Source organism: Mustela nivalis (assembly GCF_964662115.1).
Source record: "Mustela nivalis genome assembly, chromosome: 13".
NCBI lineage: Eukaryota > Metazoa > Chordata > Mammalia > Carnivora > Mustelidae > Mustela > Mustela nivalis.
The window spans coordinates 1288993-1314571 of record NC_139032.1 but is presented as its reverse complement, the minus strand read 5'-3'; the positions used below and the strand labels follow the sequence as shown (position 1 = coordinate 1314571).

Below are 25579 nucleotides of genomic sequence, written 5' to 3'. Positions count from 1 at the left end.
GATGAAATTCACGATTCCTAAAAAGAAGCAAAGTACTGAAGCTGACTCAAGAAGAAACAGAAGCTCTGGATCGAGGTAAAACAAGGGGGTGACCCATCAAAGCATTTCCAACATAGAAAAGCTGAGGTCCAGATGCTTTCACGGATAAACTTTATATGATTGTAGTAGAATTAGCACCAATCCTACACAAACTCTTTTTTTTTTAAAAGAAGGAAATACGTCCTAAATCATTCTATGAAACCAGTATTATCCTGATACCCAAAACAAAGAAAAACACCACAAGAAAGAATATTGAACATTAATGTTCCTTCTAAACATAAACTCATAAATCCTGAATATAATATTAGCAAGCTACATCCAGCAAAAAGGGGTACACACCATGATCAACCAAGCAATTTACCCCAGGAATGCAAGGTGGGTCTAATATCTGAAAATCAATTAAGATAACAGCATATAGGTAGAATAAAAAATAACCACTGCATCCTCACATCAACAGACGCTGGCATGCGGTAGAACAGTTTAGAAATTAACCTTTTTGACAAGTTTATCAAGAAAATACAATAGGAGAAAAATAGCCTTTTCAATAAACAGTGCTGGGACAACTGGCTATCAACATGCAGGGAAAAAAAAAGTTGGATCCTACCTCACACCATATACAAGAATGAACCAAAATAGATTAAAAAATCTAAATGTAAAAGCTAAAACTGTAAAAATACTTAGACAAAACCACATCTTCATCACTTTGGGTTAGGCAATGGTTTCTTAGATATGCCACCAAAAGCACAATGAAGAAAAGGAAAAAATGAACTTCATTTCATCAAAATCTAAAATTTAGTGTTTCAAAGGACACCATCAAAGAAGTGAAAAGACAACCGATGCAAGAAAAGATTTATAGATCATATATCCAATAAGATACTCATATCTAAAGTGACTCGTACCCAGAAGATATAAGGACCAGTCACAACTCAATAATAAAATGGCAGCCCAATTAAAAATGGGCTAAGGGTTTCCACCGGTATTCTCCCCAAAAAAGATACACAAATGACAAACATGCATGGAGATTCCCAGCATCATCAGACATTAGGGAAATGCAAATCAAAAGCACAATGCGGTGCCACTTCACACCCACTGGATGGCTATAACGAAAGTCAAAGTCACCGGCAAGCGCCGGTGAGCACGCTGAGAAGTTAGCACCCTCATATGTTGCTGATGGGACTGTCATCTGGTGCAGGCACTTTGGAAACCAGTTTTGCACTTCCTTGAAAAGTTAAACATAAAGTGGTCACACGACCCAGTGAAACCCCACTTCTGGGTGAGCGCCTGCGACAAACGGTACCCATCGATCCACAGGACCCAAGCCGCACCCGCTGTTTGTAGCAGCGTTGTTGGTGACAGCACCAAAGTGGACACACCTAAGAGTTCGCCAGCTGACGAGTGGATGGACACAACACGGCGTGTGCATGCGCTGGGGAACGTCCAGCCCTAAAAAGGATGAAGTGTGGGTGCATATTACACACGGACGAACCCTAAAAACACTATAGTGAATGAAAAAAGCCAAAGAGAGGTTACTATCGTATGAAATTTATACAAAATGCCCAACATAGGCAAATCCAGAAACAGAAGAGTAGATTACTGGTTGCTGGAGGTTGGCGGGAAGCGCAGTCAGGAGACTGCCAATGAGTATGGGGCATCTTTAGGAGCCCAGGAAATAGTCTACAACTACACAGTGGTGGGCTGTACAGCTCTGTGAATACAGGACGATCACTGAACTGCACAGCTCAAAGGGTGACTTCTATGGTATGTAAATTATGTATTTTAAAAAATAAGTTGAAAAATCCACAAAAGTCAAAAAAGTGTCTTTTTTTTCAATTCTGATGCTAGGCCTCTAAACCCAGAATCAATACAAAATAGACCCCCCCAATGTATCCTTTCTTACTTTTTAAAAAGATTTTATTGATTTATTTTTGACAAAAACAGAGAGAGGATGAGCATGAGTAGGAAGGGGGGGGGGGAAGCAGGCTTCCCGCTGAGCAGGGAGCCCGACGCGGGGCTTCTTCCCTCGACCCCGGGATCACGACCTGAGCCAAAAGCGAGGCTTAACGGCTGAGCTGCCCAGGCGTCCCCCACAATGCACCCTAAACATGACTTCTCCGGGTGCCAGCAGCTGCGGGGAACTCTGCTCTCCTGGGTGACAGACACGCCGAAATCGTTTTCTTACAGATGTGGCCTCTGCTCTGCGTCTGCCGGAGGTCATGGGCCAGCACGGGAGGAGCCGCCCCGGGCCAGGACCCGGCTCCTTTCCCTGGCTCCCGTCGCCACTCCTCACGCTCACTTTCCAAGGCCAGCTCATCCCTGGGGCACACCGGATACAATTAAAACGGTCAGTTCTGCTGAGTTTTATGGGAAATTCAACACAAATTTTCCTACCTACACACGCAAACCGGTTCAGACGCGCACCGAGCGCACGGAAGGTCACACACTGTCCCTGAACTCGGGAGTGCAGGCGAGGGGACAGGCCAGGGAACACTGCTGGTCTCTGGAGGACAGCAGGTGGACGGTCGCATGCCACGTACACACTCCCACAAGGACCAGAGGGAGAGAACGTGCCCTTTCCTGTCGTGTGCCGGCGTCCACGGGAGCCACGGCCGCCACGCCCACCAGGCTCCCCAGGCATCCGAGTACCTTTCCACCAAGTCAGCTGGGCACTGCTGCTTGCTGGCGGGTACGGCACGTCACCTCAAATCGGGGCCACTTGTGAGCAAGTTCTAAGCCTCACAAAAAGTGGGCGGTTCCAGAAAGAGCTATCAGACAACTCAGAAGAACTGTGACTCAACCCACGAGAGGCCGTGAGGAGTTTGAACTTCTCGGGCGAACCCGCGCTTCACTTTCTGTAAAGGGCACACAGGTCCCGTTCAGCCGGCTGGGAGGCTGGAAGTGAAAGTGAGGAAACTGGTTTTGAAAAGGTCAGAAGAGGGCACTTGCCCATCTTCAAATTCCTCCGAACCCTCGGCCTGGAGTCATCATCACGATGGGGTCCAGCCCTGAGCCGTCACAGCCCCGAGCCGTGGTGCCACTGTTTCCCTCATCGGTGGCAGCGTTCTGTCCCACTCTGTGAAATGGGTTCACCACGTCTGATGAACCCACACGGGGTGGTCTTCCGGGCTGCACGCCACGGCCACGCCTCGGCAGGGAGGTGGGGGCCGTGGCTGTGTGGGAATGCGGCCCTGCTCCGGGGGTGGGCACACGCGCCCGCGGCGGCGGCCAGAGCCCCTCGGCATGTCCCCTACGGCAGCCGCGGGACAGCCGGCAGAACACGACACAGGGGCCTTCCTCAGGGACCTGTCCCTCCCCAGCGCTCCAAGCTGGCATCCGGACTCCTGCTCACGGCCAGGGTAGGGCCCAGCCACGGGTCGCCACGGGGCACACATGGTTCTCTGCGCCTCCTCTGACCTAGCCCACCCGTGAGCAGCCCCGCAGCCGGGCATCTCACATCTCAGCCCACGCCAGAGCAGAAGAGCACCATCTGGGGGACTCTGGGGACAGACATGGTGGAGCAGAGGGCCCTCTGCCCCGCCACGCCTGCCGACAGACCTGCCCCGATGGCTCACCACCCGCTTCTGCCCCTGCGGCCAGACCTGGGAGGGCCTCAGCAGCTTCTCCTCCTGTTGACAATCCTTGGGTCTATGAGTGACAGCACAGAGTGGCCCGTGCAAGTGTCCCTGGGGCCGGGGGCAGGTGTGGCTGCTCTGGCCGGTGGCGGCCTCTAAGGCCCCAGCGTCACCCTGCCCTTCTGACCCACAGACAGCTAGCGACCAGCTCTCCCCCACGGCTCTTTCCCTGGGTAAAAGACGGGTTTCTGGATGCAGCCCTGCACCCCTGTCCCCGTCCCAGCCCATCCCTGGTGAAAACAGACACCACATCTGTGGAAGACGGTGCTCCTGGCCGCAGAGCCCTTGGGCACGGACTTGTCCCATCTGGCTTTGAAAACCACCAGCAGCAGCCGGCAGGCCCGGGGGCGGGAGATGCGGAAGATGGGCGGGAGATGGGCTCGGCACCGAATTCAGACGGGACCTGGTCAAAGGGCTCCCGTGTGCCTTCCAGAAAAGCAGAGTGAACCTCTGACCGAGCCGGACCTGAACGCGAGACCCTGGGTGAGTCTGGCCGGTGCGGAGACAGCAAGACGCTCGCGACACTGCCCCGAAGGGCAGGGTGACCTGGGCCCCACGGGCTTCCTCTCCTGCGAGTACCACGGCGGACCTCAGCTCGCAGCCCGGGAGCCGGCGGAGCCGTCCGAGTCCCCGCGTGCTGGCTGCGAACGCGCACGGAGACGGTGGGCGGCCTGCCGTCCTCGGGCCGCCGGACACGCACACGTCCGCGAGCTCCCGGGTCGTGAGGAAACCACGGCACCCATCAGGGCAGAGGCTCAATCTGTCTCTCTCTCTGACACACACACACCAGCCGTCCCCCGGCTGACCAAGATGGCCCAGTCTCTGGCCCCAGCGACGGCTCCCAGCCCCACCACCCTCCGGCCACCACCCTGCGCCCCAGATGCCGCTCCTGGAGTTGCCAGAGCCTCTCCCCTGGGGCTGCTCCCGAGACGACTCCCGCACGCAGGACACGTGGAGACGGTCGGGGCCTCAGCTCCGGTGCCATTCCCCTGACAACTAGCCCGAGCTCTCTGTGATCTTGTCCATGTCCCCGTGAACCCAAACCGGCCACGGAATACAGTGTGTTCTGTACTTCCAGAGGGACTGACACCCTGCTGGCTCTGAGCTCACCCTGGTGCCCCCCGGGAACAGTCAGCTCGCTGAGGACGGCCGCCCCCCTACCTTGCCTCCCGAGGCTTTTCGCAGTGAAGGCCGGCCCCGGCCACTCCAGGCACACGTCTGAGCCCGTCCTCGGCGCCCTCCGTTCTCCCCGTCAGGCCGTCCTGCTCTCACGCCGCCCTGAGAATTCACCTGGAAAACAAAGGCCACACACCAAGGGCTGGAAGGCTGGGAGCCGCCCCTCTCCGGGACAGCCGGATGCCGGAAGGCTCCTGAAGAGAAAGGACTCCACGGTATGGGAGACAGTGGGCTTCTGGCACCCGAGACCCACAGGTGTTGTGAGCAGAGGGTTCCGTCCCTAACGCCCCAAACACCCCCGATCAGGAGCCTGTGTCACCTATGCAGGAAAGTGGCTCTCATTTTGCCAAGATTACCCAGGAACTGTAAAATGCTGCAGTTTTTCCTCTGTGACAAAGGTACACTTATTCTTTAAAATAAGAGCAATTTCACTGCTGTTTTGATGAAGCCTCACAGTGCTGAGGAACACAAGTTAGTATCTAATTGGGCGGGCAGAGGAAGACACAGCGCTATGATTAATTATTAGAGAACGCTGCCTGCCGGGATTTTTGGACCCCAGATCGGAGCGATTCGGGACCTACCACCAGAAGGGAGAGCCGTGGTCCAGTGAGCAGAGGGTCAGCGGCCAGGCCAGCCAAGGTCAAGCGCGCAGCAGACACAGGCCTCTGCCTGCCGTCGAACACGCCGCCCGCGAGGGACACACCACTGCTCTGGTCCCTACAGAGCTCTTTTCCAGGTGTGGCCAGGAAGCTGAGCTCAGTGACAAGCCAGGTTCCTGACAGCCGGAAGAGAGGGGAAGAGAGACTAAGGAAAACCATCGATTTTTTATTGAACACAATGAGCCAAGTTTTCAAGTTTTATTGAACTTGAAATAATCTTTTAAATCACAGAAAGGAGTCCAGAAAATCTGAGTCTTCTCTGGGCCCCCATGACAGCCCGTTTCGTCCCAGAGCATCTGGGACGTGGCGGCCTCTTGTTCTTCGAGAGAGAAGTGACGAGTGAGCCGGCATGCGGTCCTGCAGACCCCAGACGCTGGGAGGTGCTTTTCCCAGGAACCGGGGCAGTGCTCGGTTATGCGTCCTCTCTCCGGGCCTTCTGACACGTCCCGGGGAGGCATGGGGGTTGCCGCGGCGTCGCCGGCTCGTGTCCGCTGGACACGGCTTCGGTGCAAGGACACGCGAATGCACAGTGTGCTGGGGGGCCGGCGGGCACCAGCTCGCCCCGGCTGCGGCCTCCTCCCTGAGAGTCCCGGGACCCCGCGCCGGCGTCAGGACCAGGCCCAGCAAGGCCACTCTGCGGCAGACGAGACCCCGGCAGAGGCCGACGTCTACACTCTGGCGCCGCGCCCTAACACGGCAGTCCGCGCTCTCTGAAGCCCCAGGAGGGATGTCTCTGCTTCTGGACACACTGCAGTGACTTCCTCAGAACTCTGCCAGGCATCCAGCGGCGCTCGGTCCGCCGCAGACCCGGCATCCGTGAGGACACGCAGGTCACCCAGCGCGCGCGGAGCAGTCTCCCATGAACATAACTGTTCCTGCACAGTGAGAACGTGCTGCAGACAGACAAAGCGGCCCTGGAGTCTTTAAAGGACCACGAGAACCACGGCCAGCACCGCACCCGCAAGTCACCCCGTGTGATGTGAACGGCACGAGGCGATCGGAAGACGAAGCGTGCGCCTCCGCTTCGCCGAGCCCCTTCCCCAGGCCCCTCCGCCCCGGGCCCCGGCCGCGAACCTGCAGGTGAGCGCGACGCCCTCCCCCCACCCCCCGCATGGGAGCACCCGACGGGGACTCCATGCTGGCCTCCTGCAACTGAGCGCTCAACTTCCCCAGGTGAAAAACAAAAGTTTTGGTGATTTTTAAAAGGTCAAAGTCTATGTGCTTTCCAAGGAAGCCGCGGTGCAGAGCGTGGGAACATGCGAACAGTCATCCACCCACGTGCCGAATGTCCCCTCCCTGCAACAAAGCACAGCTGTGCTGCTTGGAGGGCAGCGGGCAGCCCCCAAGCCACAGGTGAGGAGGAGCAGGTCCCAGAAAAGCAGGGCTTCCCCAGTACCGCCAGACTCGGCCCTGGACACAGCCTCAGAGGGCAGTCTGCTCGGGTAACACACCAAAGCCAGCTCCAGCCTCCCGGGAGAGCCGCGAAGGTCTCCCCACGCTGCACTCTGAAGCCCACAGCTCTGGCCACGCATGTACACTGTTCCCTCCCCAGGCGAGGCCAGCAATGCAGACGTGCCCCCGAGCCCTCCATTTCTAGTCACTTGGCCTGGCCAGGGGTGAGTCGAGGAGACGGGGCTGCAGCGGCCGTGTTCACCTCCTTTCCTCCCTGAATCCAGGTGCCAGTGCCGGGGCGAAGCAGAGCCGCTGGGCTTCCCCTCAAATCCCTGACCCCACGCCGCTTCGACAGCCCAACCCGGGCGACACCACCTTCTTGGGGAGTTAGCCCAAGGGCCAGGCCGGGTGCTGGGCGATCTTAGGAGAACTCCCGCTCCAGGCCTCCTGTGGCCCCCCGTGGCCACGGGCCCCCGCTGAGCTCACACTGTCCACACTGGCTCTAAGACTACAGGGTGACCCGACAGACTCGGCACTGAAGGGCGGCTTCTCCTCAGATCAGGGTGCGGTGACTTATTTGGTTCAAAGAGAATCGGGGAACAGAAAAATTCCAAGTTTTCTTTCCACCAATTTTATTTTTATTTGGTAATTTTCACTCAGAGTCTTCCAATTCCTTTCTCAGTCTGAGATGTATTATGCGTGGATGTACTGTATAATCCCTTAGAAACTTTATTTGGTATAACTTCACATTTTTGGTATATAGAAATAATTTTATTTCGTATCGCAGCACAGTAGACATACAATCGATATTATTTCCTAGAATGTGCAATATATAAATTATTCACATTAAAAAATTAAGAACAGAAAGCCTCATATGCAGGAAATATTTAAAAATGTGTACCTATGTTGACTCTGTTTCTGACAGTATGCACTACTAGCTTTGTAAATCTGAAGGAACGCGACAAGACGCACATTTGAGCGACGTACACAGATGGGTCCGCTCCAGAAGCTGAACTCACTCGACAGAGGCTCACTTTGGTCGTTGGGTCTCCAGGCGCGGAGGCATGTGTGGGTCCGAAAGATCCTTCCAGAGCTACGCTCCTTACACTGGGGCTGCGAACATTTCTGTGTCTTCTACTCTCCTTTGTAGCGCGGGGACCTTTTCTCTTTAAAAGCAAGAAGACCTTCAAGCCTGTCTTTTGTTGGAATAGTCTAGAGAAACAAAACATTGTGTTACCTACACCAAAAAGAAGAAACTACGAAAGTCTAACAAGCTTTATTTAAGTAGGAGAAAAGGAACTAGAAGGCGATCGAAAATTTTGAGATCTACCCGTCGTTTGAACAATTCTGTGACCAAATTTACATTCTGATTCCAAACACACTTTGCCCCCAATTTCAAATGTACTTTAAAAAACCGACATACTTTATTTTTTAGACAATTTTAGGTTTACAAACAACTGAACAAACTTCAGGGTTGCCCCCTTACTGACACCTTGCGTCAATGCGGTACATCTGTCACAACTGAGGAACCAGGATCCACACGTTCTTTTTAAGCAAAGCCTGTATGTTGTGTGCACCATGGGTTCTGACAAAGGCACGATGTCACGGATCCACCCTAGAGTAGCCACGGAACAGCTTCCCCGCACCAAGTTCTTCATGTTCGATCTTCTCATCCCTGCCCTGTGCCGCCTTTCCAGAGGTCAGACCGTTGGAACCCTATCGTACCTGCAATTTTTAGACGGAAACCCTTACCTTAACAGTACGCGTCTGCGGTTCTTCCGTGTCTTGTCACTGAGTAATACCTGACTGCGTGCATGTGCCTGCACCTCCACATCTCAGCTGCTTCCACATTCGGCAGTTAGGAACTGAGCTGCTAAAACGCCAAGTGCAGACTTTGGTGCAGACATAAGCTTTCAACACAGTTGCGTGAACACCTAGAGCTACAACTGCCGAATCACATGCTAACATTATGCTTAGCTTTGTAAGAAATGGGCAAATCGGATCTTGTTTGTATTTGCATTTCTTTACACCGTGTGATGTGGAGCGTCTGCTTCTGGGCTCACTCGCCATCAGCGCATCTACTTTGGGCAGGCTCAGCTCTTCCACCTGCTTTTTAGTGGGTTGTTTTCTTACTGTTGAGTTTTACAAGCCCCGTGTCTGCTTCGGTGCGCGTCCTCTACCGGTGTGTACTGCAAAGACCCTCCCTTCCTGGGGCTTCTCTTTTCATCCTCTGCACAATGTCACTCCAGCGGGGAAGCTGTTGATTTCAATGAAGTGAAACACCAGTTTTTTCTTTCATAGGTTATACTTTTGGTGTTAATTTTAAAGAAGTCACTGCCAAACCCAAGGATGCCTACATTTTCTATGTGATATTTAAGAAGTTTCATAGTTTTCATTTTACATTAGGTCTATGGCCCAATCTGCGTGAGATTTTGTGAAGGGTGTAATGTCAGTGTCTACATTCATTTTTTGTCACTGAAGGCCCAGATGCTTCAGTACTACCCGTTTTGAAGACCATCTTTTCTCCACCGAACTGCCTTTGCTCCTTTGTCAAGTCATTTCATTTTCTATGAGTCTACTTCTATGATTTTCATATGAATTTACTTCTGGGTTCCCTATTCTGTTCCACTGATCCAACTGTCTGCTCTTTTGTCAACCCACGCTGTCCTGCTTACTGGAGCTTTACCGGAAGTCTTGGAGTTGGGCAGTGTCAGTCCTCCAGCTCTGCTCTTCTGCGTTACTGGACTGCCTAGTCGAAATCTTTGGACTTTCCATATGAACTTCTGAACTGGTCTGTCGATGCAGATCAAGTAACGTGGCTGAGGTTTTTACTGGGATTGTACTGACGGACTCTCTAAATAAAATTGAGAAGAAATGACTTCTTAGTAACCCCGAGGCTTCTTATCCGTGAACAGGTTGACCTGTCCATTTGCTTACACCTCCATCTCTTTCACCACTTAGTTTTCCTCCTATAGATCTCGTACTTTTTTTTTTGTTTAGATTTATACTTAAGCATTTGGTATTTTATATTAATGAAGATCATGTTATGCTTTTAGTTTCAAATCCCGGTTCTTTACTGCCGGCGTACAGGGAAGAAGCTGACCTGTCTACTACCCGTATCCTGCAACCTTGCTCTGCTGCTTCTTAGTGGCGTTTCTGTTGTTGATTCTTTGAGATTTTCTACATGGACAATCACATCTTCTGTGAAGTTTTATTTCTTCCTTCCCAATCTGTGTATCTTTTATTTTTTTCTTGTCTTATTACATCAGCAAAGGTTTCTAGTAGATGTTGACAAGGAGCAGTGAGGACGATGACCTTGGCCTGACCTTGGCTATAACGTATGACGCTGGCTGCAAGTTCTTCTATAGAGGTTCTTATCAGGTAAGGAATCTCCCATCATAGTTTGCTGAGTTTTTATTATGAACGGCTGTTGGATTTTGTCACATGCTTTTTCTAGATCTACTGATACGATCATCTGACCTTCCTGTTTAACCTGTTGGTGTGATGGTTCATGGTTTATAATGCTTTCTGACTCTCAAACCTGGCTTGCCTATCTACCAAAAAAATCCATTTGGTTCTTTTTTTTTTTTTTTTTTTTTTAAAGATTTTTTTATTTATTTGTCAGAGAGAGAGCGAGCGAGAGTGAGCACAGGCAGACAGAGTGGCAGGCAGAGTCAGACGGAGAAGCAGGCTCCCTGCGGAGCAAGGAGCCCGATATGGGACTTAATCCCAGGACACTGGGATCATGACCCGAGCCGAAGGCAGCTGTTTAACCCACTGAGCCACCCAGGTGTCCCCATTTGGTTCTCTTTATACATTGTATCCATATATTTTATACAAATCAGACAAACTGAAATTGTTTTTAAACACCTTTTTATACATTGTTGGATTTGATCTTCTAATATTTTGCTGAGAACTTTTACATCTAGATCAGATCAATGACCTGTGGTTTTCCTTTCTTATAATGTTGGGTTTTGGTATCAGGATAATACCGACCCAGAATGAGTTAGGAAGGGTTCCTTTTGCTTCTATTTTCTAGAAAACTCACTTAAAATTTATATGACTTCATCCTTAAATGTTTGGTAGAATTCACCAGAGAAACCATCTGGGCCAGGAGCTTCCTATTTTAGCAGCTTATTAATTATTATTTAATTTCTTTAACAAACATAGGGTTATTCAGATCATCTGTTTGTCCTTGTATGAGTTTTGGCATGCTGCGTCTTCAAAGGAATTGGTCCATTTCATCGAAGTTATCAAATCCGTAGGCAGAGTTGTTCAAAGTATCCCTTTATCATTCTCTCCGTGTCCATGGGATCATTCGAGGTGGCCTTTCCTGCATTTCTGATGTTGGTGATTATCTTCCTTTTTCCATGGTTAGTCTGCCTGAACGTCTGTCAACTCCACAGGTCTTGACAGAGAGCCAGCTTTTTCTTGTTGTGGTCTTTTCTTTGTTTTTCTGTTTCTGATTTCATGAGTTTTTGTTCTAAAGCTTATTTTTCCTTTTCTTCTGCTGACTTTTTCTTTTCTTTTGCTCTCCTTTTTCTACTTTCCTGAAGCGGAAACTTACTACTGATCCTAGATCCTCCTTCTCTCATACATGTGTTCAATGCCAAAATGCTGCTCTCCCTAAGCAGTGCTCTCAGTAACTTCTCCTTTGACACACGTGCTATTGGAAAGTACGCTGTTCAACCCAGAGTAAAAAGACTGATCCTACCATTACCAGGTGGGATTTCCCAGCTATCTTTCTGTTACGATTTCTAGTTTAATTCCACTGTGGTCTGACAAAATGCTTAGGATTCCTGTTCCTTCACATTTGGTAAGGTGGGATTTATGGCCAAACATACTTGTAAATTCTTCTCTGGACTCTAAGGCTGTCCATTTGTGGGAAGAGTGTAATTTTCTTCATTCGCGGCGTGTGCTCATCATGAAAGGTTGCAATGTACACTCGCAGACCAGGTGCAGGGGAACATTCCACTGTTCCTCCTAATTCAGGACACCGCCATGCTTAAATGGGAGCTCCAGTGAGTTTCCAATTCTCACAAAAGGTAGAACAAAATTCTTTTGCTACTTTGGATGCCCTAAATGAAGTTACATCTTTTAGAAAACAAGAAGGAAAGAAATAAAGGAGCTTTATTCCTCTATACAAAGTCCTACTAATTTGTGTACGAAACAGAAAACTGTATACACGGAATCAGGGAACTTTCAGTGGGCAGGAGGGAAGGCTCAGAACCACTGAGTCTCATACACGGATGCTCCCCCCGTAGGTCCACACCCACACCACTGCCTCCGCCCACCCATCCACACTGGAGGGAAGGTTCATATTGACACCCATAAAATATAACAGGAGACTGAGAGACAGCGACAGCACACATGGTACTAACTTGATAGAGTTTTCTAAATTAGCTAGACAAGAGACATTAGTGTATGGAAGAGAACCAGTGATTAAGGGCTAGTATAGTCAAAGAGCACAGACACCCACTTTCAACTCATTTGTATGATTTGAGAAGAGGTGTGGGCGTAGTCTTGCTCTGAGACATACCATTCACTTGACTTACACAGAAGGTTGACATGATTTTTAAGAGGCAGCCTCGCTGAGTCTGGAGTTGCATTACATACCTGAGCATAACAAGCTTCTTCGATGGCTAATCCTGTTACTAAATCAACCTGAGGATGAAAACATAATACATTTCAGCAGGAATTACTTTTCAAAACATGGAGCACTCGATATAAATTCAAACTCATAACACTGCTCCGAGAGCACAGAACCCTTCGATGACACACAGCAAACCGGCCGTGCGAGCAGCAGAGCAGGCTGAGCTGATGGCCTGCGCTCCAGTTCTGCCTCCGCCACGTGGGGGCTGTGTGACCGTGGCTGAGCTGGTTACGCTCTCCGTGGCTCAGAGAGGCTAACTGTACTGTCTACCACGCAGGGCGATCTCGCCTTGATAAAGCACGGATACACGGCCTGCCATGCAGAATGAGCCACAGGGCATTTGCTGTTAGTGTTGTTACAATTACACGAACATTTTTAAAACCATTCTGCTTTGTACATCTTTAAAACTGTATTTATTGCTAACAAATTCAACCTCTTTCTATTGCTAAGAGACCAAGGAAGATATGGCGGCCTCTGAGTCTATAAGAAAGAGTATCTTTCTGCAAAATTCTGGCATTTAAGCAAAGCCCCACCGGGGTAATGAACGCCCAAGTATACGGATGCCTGCATCACTCCCCCAGCCTGAGGCCTGTGCTCCTGAGAAGTAACCTCCCGGGGTAACCCCAGGACACGCCACCCATCCGCCTCGTTAGTGTGGCTCCCTGCGCAGAGCGCGTGGTGACGTAAGGCAGAGAGAGCTCGCTTCGGCTCTGAGCCTGGAAGTGCTTCTCAGGATGTTTTTTATAATGAACGGTGTTGAGAATACACCGAGTGACCTTTTCTTTTGGTGTTCTAGGAACCACCAGCCAATAAATCTCTTAGCTGAAGGCAGAGACAGGAAGCGTGCCACAAGCTGCGGGACTCCAGGGCAATTCCCGAGTTCTGTGATGGAGGCGAGTCAGGAAGAGCCTGAGCAGAATGAAATCAACAGTAGAGCTAAAAGCAAAAAAATAACCTAGCCTGCAGTAACAATAGCATTGAAACAGCTGGATTTGGGAACATAAAATATAATAAATTAAACAGAATGAAATGCCTACTACTTCCTCTGACAACAAAGTCGAGTATCAAGGCACTCACCTCCATCCCTTGATTAATTGCTAATTTTGCCACTCTCATTGCAACGGGTCCCTAAAATTCAATTAAAGAAATAAGATATTAATTACGATTTATGCAAATTATGTTGTATAAACCAGTAAAAATCAGAAATTCCCATTGCTGGCACCATGGCAAAGAAACATCCGAAGCTGTAAGACAGTTAATGGGAAATCCCTCCCGGCTGCGCAAGGTCTGAACAGCACTTGGAGCAGCTCCTACGTCGGCGACGCAGCCCGCTTGCAGGTCGGCAGGGGCTGTGCCCAGGAGGGGGCTGACCGCGCTCCAGCAGGTCTCCCTAGAAGGGAAGCAGGCAAAGAAAAGGAGGCATCGTGCTTGCCATGATAGCACACCCACGAACAGCCCGACAGGAGCCCAGGCTGGCGATGAGGCCGACAGTCCTGTCCGCGTCCGTCCTACACGCTGGCCCCGCCCTTGTCCTCCGCGGGCCCCTGTCCTGTGCAGACACTGGTGCTCCGTGGGCCCCCGTCCTCCGCGGGCCCCTGTCCTCCGTGGGCTTTCGGCACTGAGCACAATGACGATGTACGGGTAAGGCTGTGCCCTCCAGCCAGTGCTCCCACACCATACGAAAGCTTAGAGCCCTGATGCGTCCTTGGCGAGTGTGAGGGTCACAGAAGGGAGAACTGGGTGTCCTTGGGAGAAGGAGAACATGACTTCTGTCATCTTTGAAAACGAGAGTGCCCAGGTGGAATTTAGCTGTCTGATCACATTTTAAATCCCTAAGAACAGTTCCTGGGTCAGGAGCTAGGCCGCAGCGGCATCTCTGCAAGCGTCTCCCGGACTAACGGGCAGAGCAGGCTCGAAGTGAGGGGAGCCGCGGAGGGTCTGACGAACCAGTGACAAACGCCCGACGGCATGGAGCGTCCGTTTTCCCGCGCAGGGGCTCTGTCATCAACTTTAACCCAGCTAAGTTCTCTCCCTAATCCGGACACTTAATAAATATCTTTCTCAGAGGCCACAGGTCTTCGAGGCTCGCACAAGTATCTTTGTTAGAGCCCCCGGAATGCCGTCTGGGGGTGTGGGGCTCACACGAGAACCGTGTCTTTGAGAGCCTCCAGTCTTCGACTGTTTTCTGAAGCGCGCGCCTCTCAGCGACAGCCTTAGCTGTGCCCTCGTGTGCCCCAGATGACGCAGACAAGATGCCGTCCCGCTCCCGCGCGTGCACGCGCCCCCAGCCCCTCGTGAAAAGGCAGCGGGTCTGGGGCCCACTCCTGAGGATGCCTGGGTTGTACTGGGCAGCGAGGCTTACCTGACTAGAAAAACAGGAAACTGGAAATGCTAGCAGATGCAATGCTTATTTAACACGCCTCTTTCAAAACACAAAACTAACAGCTCTTCTTCTGGACCAACATTTTTTTCTCGAACAGGACAAGGGAACTAACATCCACTACAGATCAGATGGAAATACTAATTTTACAGAGGCTTTCTAGTTTCTGGAAGAGTAATCATTCAGTGACAAAAACTAGAAATAAAGACCACGGCCCCTCGAATTTCATTCTGTAACTCCGGCATATTGTACAGTCACGCATCTCCCGAACCATTCAGCATCTCCCTTGCCCTGGAGAGAAAGCTTAGGGGTTAGTGTCCTCAGAGGCAGGTCCCCCAGGCGAAAGGGATGGGCCGTAGGGACCCTGGCTTGGCCCGCGGTGAAGTGCTGCTGGCTGTCGGGCGGCAGGCGGGAAGGCGCGGGCACGGAGGGCACAGGAGAAAGAGTGACGAGGCCCAGCGGTGCCCAGGGACGCAGCTCACAGCAGGGAGCTGAGCACCGCCGGCCGAAGACCAGGAGAGGCCGTGGTGCTCTGCACGGGAAGGACGCACACCTCAAACACAGCCCTGTTTCGAGGCAGACCTGCACCGGTCCTAGAGCTGTAAGCCGGAGGAAGCCGCGAAGCCGGTCGTTAGTCAGACCCTCCTCCTCCTCACACCTGCGCCTCGGCCGCTCTTCAGGCGACACCACTCCAATCGCTTGGGGAAAGAGTAATACCGAAGTTTCAGTTTACCTTAAAACACTAAAAATCTTTTCTGCTTGCTCTCTCCATCAGCTCCGAGTGCAGGGCTCTGGTTACTTACACGGAGAGCAAATCCCGCAAGAGCGGAGTCCCGGGAGAGGGCGCCGCGGGCTGAGTGACAAGGACCTCGGCATCCGCACGGAGCAGTGTGTTTCCCAGAACCAACCGCACAGGGAGGCCCTGCCCGTCAGCAGTCGGGGGTCAGGCAAGTCCCGGCGGACTGGGGCCCCTGTCGGGCCACCGGAAAGTCTAACAGCACCTTCTGAGGAGGGACGCAGAGCTCCCAACAAAGGTGGAGAGCGTGTGCATTTTCCTAGAGGGAGTATCCGGAGATTCCCAGGACGCTCCGGAGCCCCAGAACAGGCTACGAGTCCTGTTTGCGCCAAATGGTGCAGTCGGAGAGGAAGCCACTCTGATTCCAGGACTGGCCGGGGAGTGGTAAAGCCAGAAGCCCCACTAGGGATAAAGACAAATCGCTAATTACTTGCACAGCAAAAGTCCTCTAATCTGTGATCTCAGAAGAAAGGAGCATCTGGAAAATACACTGAAGGGAGAGATGGAAGAAACTGCTGGAACGGGCCCCAGGATGCGCCCCGCTAGCCCTGCCTGCCGTCACGCTGCTCCTGGGAACATCTGCGAGGAGACGCGGCGTGTCCCAGACTCCAGAGCTTCAGTGTGGGCAGACCACGGCGCACAAAGGGGCTAAAACAGTGCCTACGTCACCGTAAACACGAACCCAAGGAGGGATGTCTGGGGGCTCCGTCCGCGAAGCGTCTGGTCATGATCTCAGGGTCCTGGGATCGAGCCCCGTGTCGGGCTCCTGCTCCGCGGAGGATCCGCTTCTCACTGCCTCTCCCTCTCTCCCTCCTCTATAGTGACGGGGGAGGACACACAAAGGCTGCTGCGCAGGCAGGTCACCTCACACCCGGCTGTGGCAAGGACAGCCCACGCTGCCTAACCGGCTCTGGTCTCCCCAGCATGTGCTTGTCAGTGGGTTTCAGCTTGAGGGGGGCTCAGGGTGACAGCCCATCCATGGCTGTTTCTCTCCACGTGCACAGCTCAGGTCAGAAGGGTCAGATGGTGAATGACGTCAGTTCCTAGGAAGCTCCGACCCATGTGCCGATGGGCGCGTCCGATATTACCGAGCCCGGCCACAGTGGGGGCCCCAGTCCACCTCCATTCTCCCGTCTCGATGCTGAAGGCCCTGCACGTTGATCTAGCTTACTGTTCCTGGTGTTAGGGCGACCAGGTACTTCTCTGCTTGGAAAACAGGACACGCACATCCCCGGCATGTGAGATGACTGTTGTGTCCATTTGCTATAAAGGTCTTTAAACAGAAAAAAGAAAAGAAAAGAAAACAGAAAAGCAATGTAATCAGCAATACCTGAGGTAAAAACTCCCGGGCTAGGTCCAGGGCCTTGCGGTAGGCGGCATCTCCCTCTGGGTTCTGTTCCAGCACGTGGCTGATCAGGCCCACGGCTTTGGCTTCTCGGCCATCGAGCACGCGCGCAGAGAAGATGAGCTCCTTGGCCAGGGACACGCCGATCGCGCGCGGCAGGCGCTGCGTCCCCCCTGCAGGGAGAACGGGGGTGCAAGCCGTGACTTCAGACCGTTCAGTCCTCACATCTAAACGTTTCACTCCTCGGTTTATAAAATAAACCAGGGCCACAAGTTTCTATGTCAAGATCAGTAAGCGGAGAACCACTTCAAGGCAGAATCCAGTTAGTTTATCAAATTAAGCCCACCCAAAAAAGAACGTGAGCATCTTCTGTAACCATTAAGCGATTCTGGCACGATTTAGTCCTTGCGACACGGCTGCTGTGCTCCCGAATCGCACCCACAACCGTAACCACATCAGCGCCCCCCCCCCCCACACCACGACGACCAGTGGGGGGCAAGCAGCTCCGTCCCTCCGTCCAGTCATCAGCGGGGTGACAGGTCCTCTGGCTCCGACGAAACTTGTCAGAGCCCGAGGTCTTCAACTCCCCATGTGCTCTGTGCAGAAGCGCGGACGGCAGATGAACCGCCCACTAACGTCACTTTAACAGAAAGAGACCAGGCGGTCACTGGCGCAGACAGCTCTGTCCCGGTGGCCCCGGAGCTTTCAGCACGAGCAGGAGGTACCCACTCCCCTGCCACCCACTGCACTCTAGCGGCAAGACCAGGATCTCGTTAGAAAGAAAGCTAGGCGAGAGCTAATATGCTTCCATTAATAGTCTTACCTGGAAGCCCCAGTTTCTACCAGTACGGATACGGAGTGACCGCGACACTAGGACTCATCAACACATCCCCTCAGGACGGCTGCGGGGCGCCCGAGGCCAGGGAGCAGGGGCAGGCGGGCTCCCGGGTGCGCACACCCGAACAAGCTCCCGGCGCTTTCTCTGGCCCACAAAGTTCAGATCTCTTTTTTTTTTTTTAATATGAGTTCCCAACACTTAAAAGTGGGTGGTGATTTCTGACAAACACTAGTTTCCCCCTGGAAGCCGACCACCCCTGCAGGGCTTGAGACGGACAAGCTCTGCTTTTGGTGAAACAACCTGAAAAGCAAAGCAACATCTTTTCTTCTTCACATCTCAATCCAAAGCGGCCAAGTGAAAAATAACGATCCCCAGTTCCAGAGGCATACTCCCTCCGCATGCAGCGCACACCCCGACGCCCAGCGCAGCACGCGCGCCCGTGCCCGTGCCGGGAGCACACAGCCTCTGCCGCCGGTATGCAGCCACGGCAGCACGAACCACGAGCGCTGATTTGGGAAACGCGCGTGATTCAGAAACACACACACACACACCCCTCAGCGAACTGGAAAGCACTGCTATTTTCAATACGGCCTGGGTTTGAACATCAGTGATCACTGCGTCTGTAAAACACAGCTTAAGTGTGCACACTGCCCAAGCAGGGGGAGATGGTGAATCTGCAGGTGCTTTACTCGATGGTGCTTTACTGCAGAAAATGTGGGTTTGAAAAAAAAATGAAGCATTGACAAATTTACACGAAACCATACACAGTGATATTGCTCCGTGTACTGAAGACAGGTCCGAGAACTTACGGGACACGGTGCAGGGAAGAGACAGGGTATTCACGGTGCTCCCGATGGCCGCTGACGAGAGGACAGACAGAAACACAGCTCATGCGGCTGAGGAGAATTCTCCGCAGACGGAAGAACTTGTGGAGACAGCATTCGTCCTGGGCACAGATCAGGAAACGACTTTCTCGTTTCTTGGAGAAGCTGGAGGTCGATTGCTCAAAATTAGCGCACGTGACCCGCAATGGTCCTTGGCAGCGTCACACGTACTCAGCCGGAACTGCGGAGCCCTGCAGGTCCGTGAAGCTTACGCCTTTCACACTATCATTTCATCCACGGTGTCCTCCCCCACGAATGAGGACTTTGCAGAAATTAAAGAAAGGAACAGTAACGAAACCAAGGCCATGGAACACATAAACTGCCTGAGCTGAACAGCACATACATCAGCCTCTGCCTGGAGAAACGGGTGCAGAGGGGTCCGCTGGAGGACGAGACCGCGGGGCGGGCTGAGCGCCATGCTGCTGCCGAGAGCTTTCTGGGTTTGCTGGAAACAGTGCACCAGAGGATCTAGGAGAAGTCTAGCCTTGGCTCACCAGCAAACACTGAAGCCTCGGCCTGTGGGCTGACATCACAAGCCATGCAGCCCAGGGACCCCGTGTACGTGGGCCATGCGGTGCTCGTCCTTCTGTGTCTGGCTTACTGCCCTAAGCATCTAGCCCCCCAGGTTTGTCCTAGTGCTCCTTCCTTCAGAAGGCTGGTAAGACTCCACCGGATGAAGACCCAGTTTCGTGTACTCCGACCTGAGGATGTCCCTCGGGTTGCTTCCACCTCTCGGCTATTAGGAATAAGGCCGCCATACACGTGTGGACCTGCTTCCTGTCCTTTTGGGTAGATACCCAGAGGCGGACTTGCTAGGTCATACAGAAAATCTCTATTTTTTTAGAAATAGCCATACTTTTCCCTACTAGCTGCACCACTAGAGCACAAGGATTCCAGTTTCTCCACATTCTCAGGAACATGCGCTCTTAGGGGGTTTTATCTCTTTTGGAGGGGGGAGGTTTGATGTCAACCAACCTAATGGGTGTGGAGGGGGATCTCGCTGTGGTTCCTGACTCCCTAACAGCCGGCCTGCTGACCTTCTGCTCACGTGCTTACTGGCCATCCGTGTATCTTCTTCGGAGAACACCTACTGGAGACCTCTGCCAATTTTTTAACCGGGCTGCTCTCCGGCACCGAGTTGTAGGGATTCTGTCTACATTCGAGACAGCAATCACTTACCAGGTACAGGAGTTGCAAATATTTCCTCCCATTCTGGGGATTGCCTTTCCTCTCTGTTGACTGTCCTTTGAAGCATGAAAGCTTTTCATTTTGATGAAATCCATTTTTTTCTTGTTGCTTGTGATTTTGGTGTCATATCCAAGAAATCACTGCCAAATCCCATGTCATCAAGCTTTTCTACCATTTTCTTCTAAGTTTTTGTAGCTTCACCTCTTACATTACAGTCTTTGATCCACTTGGGGTTACTCTTTACAAATGGCCCGAGAAAAGGGTCCCACTTCATTCTTCTGCATGTGGAAATCAGTTTTCCCAACACTGTTTGCTGAAAGGGGCACTCTTAAATAGTCACACAAATATGTCATTTAATTCACTCATTCCTACTGAAACCTTATCTTTAGGAAACCTGTCCGGTGAGAAGTTCTCTGGCCCCGTTTCTTCTGCTGCAGTCCGCCGGCAGGAATCAAAGACTGACGCAGAACTACGGTACCTGCCTTCAACCCTCGGCACGTTGACTTTGTCATTTCCAACTTCATGAAAAGACTGTGTCTGGTACAGTTTGCCTCGCTCAGTTAAGACGGACACCGTGAGCGACAGCTAAGAACAGAAGTTACTACCCTGTGCACACGATCGACAAGCAGCCTCGGGCCCCCCCATCCCGCCAACAGTGCCCCTAAAGAGGAACGGCTTATGTCAACACTCCTGCAGCTGGAAAGCGCTTCTGTGGACAACTGTTCTCTAGCGTAAGATTAAACGGAACACGAGCACCCGTCAGGGAGTCCAGGCCGCGAGCCGCATGGCGCCCGCGACCAGAGACAAAAGATGCGTGGCCGACACCTGCTGCCAGGGAAAAGGCACCAGATTTTCTGTCCCACGTGCACAGAGAAGTACTAGAGACGATGTATTTCGATTCACCTTTCATTAACTTCTGAACGTTAGATTCCAGCTTAGGTATTAGCGTTAGGTCAAAACAGACACGCCGTGTCGCATCTGTCGGCCGCTTTTCCTACCCCAGGCTCAGCCACGAGATCACACAACCGGCTAACTTCCCGCAGGATTTGAGTTTAGGACCGTAAAATGCCACCTCCAGACAGAGTCTCGGGGACCAAACCCAGCACGGGACCCCACTGAGTCTGTCCCCGGCGCAAGGAGAACCGCTCCACCCCGGCAGCGGCCCGGACACAAAAGGTCACGGAGCGCCTCGAGCCTCTGCGCAGAAGGTCGGGCACTGTCCGTCCCCCGCGCAGCTGTGCCTCGTGCTGAAGCCCCACTGTGCAGCTCGGAGAGTGGCGATTATTCGGTCAGCTGGCAGAGACAGGATTCAGACGTGTTCTGCTGACTGTTACCTACCACGGGGTAAGAAAGCACACAGGGCAGATTATGAAATGCACTGATGCTTGTTTTAGAAATAAAAGGTGTGTATCTGCTACGGACCGTATGTGATCACATACATAGGCAGACACACATATCAAACGTGCCCGGAGAGTTGTCTCTGTGAGTCAGAGAGTATCTGCTTTTCCCTCGTTTTTCATTCGTACAGCCTGGCTGTATTTCCAAAATGTTGTGCAGCGTATAGGAGCAGGACGGCAGGAGTGTGATCTCCAAGATGACAACACACGTGTGCACGCATTCAGCGAGGACGTGGGGCCGCTTCCAGCCCTGGGTGCACACATCCAGCCATGAATGAACAAAGCCCCGACCTCCTGGACCCCACACTCTCACCGGGAAGCCCACAGCAAGCAAACAAATCCCTACTGTCAGAGAGCAGACGGGAAAGTGCCGGGGTGCGCCACGCATGGAGCTTAGACGGGATGGCCAGGGAGGGGCTCTCAGGAGGGGACACTGGATCCAAGACCAGGAGAAAGTGGGGCGCGAACCAGTGCGCTGGTCTTGGGGAGACCATGTCTGACTCACAGAGTGCAGGGAGACGGGGCAGGCTCGAGCCCAGAGTAGGGACATGCGAGTGGCAGCAAACATGGCCCCGGAGGAGCAGGGCCAGATCTGGTGGGCCCCGGAAGGCCCCAGGGAGTACTCTGAGGGTGACAGGAAGACACTGAGCATCTGAGAGCATTGTCTGAAAAGAGGGGCATGGGAACACCCTTCCATGGTGAGGATCTGGGTCTGAGGACAAGCTACGGTCCAGATGAGCGAAGATGAGGAGCGCAGTATGTCCCCACTACTCGTTGTAGGTTCCGACAGGCTTGGAAGAACCTTCAAAACGAGTTCCCAAACGCTTTCAGTATCTGCCTTGTTTTGGCTGCCCCCATTCAAATCCTGGTTTTGCTTTTGGAGACCCCCTAAGGTACGCAGCCTGGGACAGTAGAAACTCCCCCAATGGAGGCCAAGGGGGCCAGACCCTCCTTCTCTCTGCCCCAGCACAGCCGGGCAGGCATTCAAGGGAGCTCTGGTCTGCAGGATGTGATTTCTTGGTGCTGGGCGTCCTGAATGGGTGGCTTATGGGCGATGCGGGGGTTGTAATGTGCAGAGCCGATGACCTCGGGCTTCTACGGACCCCTGCTGCTCCACCACCACCGTGGCTGTCTGATGCCAGGTCTTCCAGCTTGTGTGCTAAGCCTTGTTCTCTACAGACTCGGGCCACCTGACAGTAGATGTCTTTTTCTTTTAGGATGGCCGGAGTCCGTTTCTATCGTATGTTTCATGAAGGACACGGTCATTTAACTAGCAGTTTTGTTTTCCTCTTTCTCAAAACAGATGAAGCCAAATGGGAGTTTATCTGTTGTATTTCTTTGCAAATAAGATCCATTTGTTCAATCTCAAATTGATTGGTTTAGTGACCTACTATGTGCCAGACGCGCCCCAGGTGCTGGGCACACAGCGGTGAACCAGGCCGACCCCGATCTGAGAAAGCTTCCGTCTGAGGCAGACAGGGAAGGGAAGGCGCAGTAAAGCAGCACAGGGACAAGACGGAGCGAGCGTCGGGGCGAGAATTTAATAAAGGCAGGGGAACAGCTTGTGACAGAACCACCAGGTCTAACTGACATTGAGTGACCGGGGAGGGCCTGCTGGATACAAGCGAAGGCCGTGTCTGCGTCGTATCGAGCAGCCCACGAAGACCACGGACAGCACCCAGGGACGATCCCGGCCACGCGAGGCCCCTCCAGCGAAGCCAGGCCCAGGCCGTTCGGAGACGCGGTAGAGGCTTCGGCAGGCCCCCAGGGGAGGGACGTGAGAGGCGTGGAAGGAATGGGGCTGGGCAGGCTTCCGAGCCCACAGCCACCGTGCAGGCTTATGGCTCACTCTGTGGGTGGTGCAAAGAGCCTGGAGGGTTTGGAGCAGAAGGTGACATAATTCAATTTGCATTTTAAGAGATACTTTTAAACTTGCCAGAGGACAGACTACAGGCGCACGACGAAGGCAGGTGCCCAGCAGGAGGCTGCTGTGTCCTCCACGCGCCACAGGATGGCAGCTCGGACGGAACTAGAGTGGGGGGGTGAGGGGGGGCATTTGGTGCAAGTGTCCGAAACTGGTGAGAAATACACGGGCAGACAGGGAACCACTCTGTCAGCCGGCTCTCTGACCGGAGCAGAGGAAGGGGCCCCGCTGTTGACACCGGGAGGGCAGGAGGCGGCGGGGCACACGGCCTGTGACGCGGGCATCTTTTACGTACAGAAGTGCGGCAGTCAAGAATAGGACAGGACGCGCTGTCCCTGCTTAGCAAGCATCACTGTCCCCCAGACGGTATTCCGAGCCAGGGCCTGCATGAGATCCCTTGGGAGACGGGTCACAACACAAAGGAGCAGAGAGCGTGGGCAAGACCCCGGGAGGTGCCCGGCGCGGCGAGGGACGCAGCAGAAGCGCAGGAGGAAGGCAGTGCTCGGCTGCAGCCCACCGTGTTGCCTGGCTACGCCCCACGGCCCACGACAATGCTTCAACCTCCCTGACCGGGCACTGGGTCACATGCAGTGGGGGGGCAGGAAAGGTCACCTTCTTGCTCAAGTGTTTTGCCACCAACATAGGGAATAAAACTGGGGCTCATATTATTAAGAGAAAATGAAAACAGGTGATGAATTAGCAGTTGCCACCCCAAGTGGCAAAACTATATTAATCATAGAACAAGATGTTCTCATGTTTATCTATTATTTGTGTAGAATAAAAATACATTTGAAATGTTATAGTCCTGTTCAAAATTTCCTCCCATTTAACATCTATGAGTGTAAGAAGGCATCAAGAATCTTTCCCCTAGATCGTCTCTCCCGGGACTCTCTGCTTCTAAAGTAGCAACGTCCAGCTAAGCCGTGGCTTAGACCCAGCGAGCTTGTTTTTGCAGCAAAGGCAAGAGGTGAGCGTTTGCATGTTCCTACGATCCGCCCGCTGCTCCGAACTCCCTGCGGCCTCGTGGGCCTGCTGGCCTCCGACGCCACGGGGAGATGCGGGCCCCAACCCTGTCCTCCCAAACCCGAGTCCTAAACTGAAAGTCTAAAGTAAACCAAGCATAGACGCCACCTTCCTGCTGTTCCACTGACATCATGTGAACCGCGACAGCAAGCGTTCCCTGACCTTTCACAATCATACTGCCGCAGCTTCCGGGCTGCGGATCAGGTTTCAGTGGCATTTACAAGGTAGAAGAGGTTTCTGCTCTTTAGCTTTCCTTGTCAGCCTTTATCTTCTCCTTTCTCTTACAACTCCATGAGAAAAGAAGCCACAGTAATACCGGGGACACTTCCAACAAATCAGGCAAGTTGGAAACTGGGCAGCTCTCACATTAAGGGTATGGGCTCCTATAATGAGAAAGGATCTCTGACTTCTAGAAGTACCCCTTCTGAATTATGTCCAAGTCCCCTCTCATAAATAGAAAGCCAATTAAGGTTACTTTTTCCTTGAGTTGTGGAAGAAATACTGCAGGAAAACGTTAGCTGTGGATTAGAATGCCTACAGCAACCAACCCCTCTGAAGCTCTGTCAGGGGCTTCAGGCAGGGGCTTTCTTGACAGATCTGGCCTGGATGTTTACAAAACCGACTTCCTCTTGCTTTTATACCGAAACATCCAGGTCTCTGAGGAATGTGCTATGTGAACAAACATGAGCGTGTACTGGTCTCATGACCGAACATGTCACAATCATGCAAAACCATAAAAATATTTATCCTTCAATCTGTGACCAACGTTTGAAGTGTTGCAATACTTTCTGTTCCCTGAGGGGTTTTAGCACGTTGTAAAGTAAACACACACACACACACACAGAGGAATGACACAGGGGCACGTGGGAAGAAAGTCCTCACTGGCTACCCCAGCAGCACCCACAGAAACGCATCCGTGTGAGCTCCGTGGGTTTTATCCTAGAGAAGCATTGTTAGCAAAAGCTAAGAACTTTTCGGAATCGGGGCAGAGGAAAAAAGGTTGGTTATCGAAAATAGTTTTCCAGAGCACGTTCAGCTGACTGGCAACAAATCAGCACCCCTGTGATGTGGTTTCTATTAGCGCGCACTCCGGAACCCCTGCTCGACTATTCTCCCATTCACTGTAAAGGGAAACAGACGTGGCAAGGTTTTATTCATATTAAGAAAAAAAAAATGTACTTCTTTAAATTGTTTAATTTCTACAGAAAATATCTGAAGCACTTATATTTATTTTAACTTTTGAAAAGAGATACTGC

General features: G+C 52.3%; 1 protein-coding gene across 3 annotated transcripts in view; it reads right to left on the bottom strand.

The window, feature by feature from the left end:
• Positions 1–7510: 7510 nt before the first annotated feature.
• Positions 7511–25579, bottom strand: part of AUH (AU RNA binding methylglutaconyl-CoA hydratase) — a 130448-nt gene continuing 112379 nt past the window's right edge. For all 3 annotated transcript variants that reach the window (XM_082694160.1, XM_082694161.1, XM_082694162.1), the window contains 4 exons: positions 17055–17242; positions 13626–13676; positions 12512–12559; positions 7511–8107 (listed from right to left, as the gene is read on the bottom strand). In XM_082694160.1, the coding sequence (XP_082550286.1) occupies positions 8030–8107; positions 12512–12559; positions 13626–13676; positions 17055–17242 (365 nt within the window). In that variant the 3' untranslated portion in view covers positions 7511–8029. The remainder of the gene's footprint in view (positions 8108–12511; positions 12560–13625; positions 13677–17054; positions 17243–25579) is intronic.